The sequence below is a fragment of the Necator americanus genome, chromosome III, assembly GCF_031761385.1.
Source record: "Necator americanus strain Aroian chromosome III, whole genome shotgun sequence".
Lineage (NCBI taxonomy): Eukaryota > Metazoa > Nematoda > Chromadorea > Rhabditida > Ancylostomatidae > Necator > Necator americanus.
The window spans coordinates 35,854,787-35,857,847 of record NC_087373.1 but is presented as its reverse complement, the minus strand read 5'-3'; the positions used below and the strand labels follow the sequence as shown (position 1 = coordinate 35,857,847).

At 35.7% G+C, this 3,061-nt stretch overlaps 1 protein-coding gene across 1 annotated transcript; it reads left to right on the top strand.

Annotated features, from left to right (window-relative positions):
- Nucleotides 1–535: 535 nt before the first annotated feature.
- RB195_012037 (uncharacterized protein) lies at nt 536–2,788 on the top strand (the record flags this gene model as incomplete). Its single annotated transcript, XM_064193712.1, has 3 exons — nt 536–611; nt 2,209–2,351; nt 2,639–2,788. 3 exons carry the CDS (start codon nt 536–538, stop codon nt 2,786–2,788), a joined length of 369 nt encoding a protein of 122 aa, XP_064051295.1.
- Between the last annotated feature and the right edge of the window lie 273 nt (nt 2,789–3,061).

Genomic DNA, 3,061 nt, shown 5'->3' with positions numbered 1-3,061 from the left:
TTTTTAGAGGATTTTATTTCTTAGAAGACAAAGACTCCACTGTCAGTTGTTAGTCATTAATAAATTCCCAAATATTCTGCTGAAATAATCTAGCTAGAGGACCCTAGTCTAATAAATTTCACATTAGAAGAGAAAAAAATTTCTAAAAATTGATGAAATTCAATCGAATAAGTTCTACGTTAGTGAGAAAAAACCTTTGAAAATTCGTAGTCAAAAAATAAAAATAAACTTTCATGGATAAAATAAAAAACTAAAAATTAATTCAATAAAAATTAAAAATTATTGGATGATCTGCCATCTGTAGGGAAACTCGTCCAAAATAATATCACTGGGTAGGAAACCGGTGTTCTCAGGGAAAGTCGCATTAAAAATTATTACCGTAACTTTGCTAAATTCTATTTCCGCCGTTCCCGTCAGAGTTTTTTTTGGCTTTTTTTAAATTTTAGAACTTTTTCTTAAGTTATTTAGTTCAGTCCTTTATTCTTCTTCTTTCTACTTGATTGTGATTGGGGGAAAAATTTCTGATTTTCGGGAAATGATCAGGGAATTTGCTACTTTTAATGCCGTTGTTCTAATTTTGATAGGAACGCCAGTACCGGAATGTAGCAATGGTACGGTAATAATTTTTATGCTACTTTCCCTATGGACACCAATTAATTGGCCAATTAAATTGTTTAGAACGAGTTCGCTTACGAATGTTAGCTCAACCATTAATTTTTTTGATTTTATTTTATTAATTTTAATTTTTTTTGGTTATTCATAACTTATTTTTTCAGCACGAGATTGGACATTGCCATGATTTTTCGGTTCTGGGAACTTTCTTTCTTCACTTTCTCTCCCCGAGCTGTTTGTTTCTACATCTTTTTTTTCAAATTTGTTACTTTTCAAACTTTGCTCCTATATAATTCTTTATTTTTCACTTTTTAAAACTATTTCCCTTAGAAAATATTGTTTCTTAGCTGCCGGAGGAAAAAATCGACATCGCCGGCGCTAGCGCAATTAACCGTATCGTATAAGTGTAAACACGTCCCATAGGTAAAACCTTGGCGTGAGATGAGCGATTGATTGATGACCTTCACCATCACCGTCCATCCGTCCGTCCTCGTCGAGTTCGTTCGTCCGTGAAAACCACCTTTTTTTTAGTACGTCGCCGTAGCCGTAGCCGCTTTTCAGCGGCCGCTTCGTCTTGCCATTGTTTTCTTTCGTCGCTGTGTTATTGTAAAATTTTCTCATCGATCAATAGCTATGCTTTGTTTACAGCGAGCAAACAAATCAACCCAGACGATTCGTTAGTTCGATTGCAGCCGTTGCTGCTGCTTCCTGTGGTGGTGGTGTTCATTTTGCAGGATTTCAGCAGCTGAGAGCACCAAAAACCGGAAACGCTGGTCGTCCGGCGCTGATGCGTTGTCCGAAGCGTCAATACGCATATGATTAGGATTTGTTTAATTCGATAAACATTCAGCACCATTCCCTGAAAATCAATATCGAGTTTTTCTGGATAAATGGAAAAGTTCCTGGCGTTTATCAATCCACTGAGCACCCGTCAACGCGTTCACCTAAATTCAGGATCGTTTGTGGTTTAGGAACGTGTTACTGGCCCATATAATGACTTGCGGGGCTATCCGATACCCTGGAGAGACGAAAGGCCTGGTTGGCCGCGGGGAGATCTCGAACCATCGATCTATAACTCTAAAAACTGTAGTGGCAGGCGAACTTCCTACCAACTTCACTACACCCACCGCTCGAGCTCACTCGTGATTTTTAAAAAGTGCACCAAAAATATCCACACCTACGCGTAGCCGCCGTAATTGCGGACGCCGTCGCCGACGTTTTGCACACCACGAACGATTTACGTGTACGCGTTTTGCGTGCGGATCGAGTTTCAGTTTCAGCGTAATGTTCGTAATTTCCGCTTTGCAGCAGTTTTTTTTTTCGTCGTCTGCGCAAACCCTTGAGAAATGTCGCCTTGGCGACGGCGGCGAAGGCGGCGGTGGTGGCGGCACCGGATAGCCGTGACCGGTCGCCGTTGAGAGATTGCTTCAAGTAGATTTAATCTCTTGAACGAGTGCGATTTCACTGACGTTTTGATGAGAGTACGAGTCGGACGAACTCGTCTCTCTTTAATTGTGGGTAGAGTTTTTTTTTTCTGAAATTTAATTGCTGCACTTTCTCTTCGCTACTATCTCATACTTGTATTCTGCTGTGAAGCCGATCGTCTGCTGAATGATTTTTCTCTCAAAAATCGTCGCGTATTATTATTATTATTATTATTATTATTATTATTATTATTATTATTATTATTATTATTATTATTATTATTATTATTACTATTATTATTCGCCCTATTTATAGTTTATTTTCTTGTCGACGTACCCACTCCTTCCAATATTTCATCTTCTTCCACTATAATTTTCAGCAATAGAACAGTTCCCAATTTTTTTACTGCTAAATGTTAACAAATTTTAATATTGTATTTTAAATATGTATATTTAATATTGTCACCTGGTGTGATTTGATATTACATCTAGTTCAAAATGACCATGAAATCAACTCCGTAATTAACCGTAAAAAATTGTAGTTCATTATTAATATTATGATTACTATTACTATTATTATTGTTATCATTATTATTACATAGTACCATAAATTATTATTATTGTTACTATTATTATTATTGTTATTATTATTATTATTATTATTATTATTATTATTATTATTATTATTATTATTATTATTATTATTATTATTATTATTATTACATAATACCGCATGTTTTTACCCAGATTGACCTCTCCTCCCTACTGATGGGTCTCAGGGGAGGCAGATCTAAAATGATTCGTCCAGAAAGAAGCGGAAGGATCGATTTTTTTTTACTTTCAACCTCAATCTTTTCCTCATAATATTATTCTATTTAATTTTTAAAGTGTTGTTCCACACTGACGTTTTTCAGGATGTCTATTTCAGGATGTAGGTGCTAGGAAATGTTTACATTCTGTGTTTACTTCTAGAATGTACTATAAATACGATATTATTATTTAATGCTGCTGTAACTATACAATAG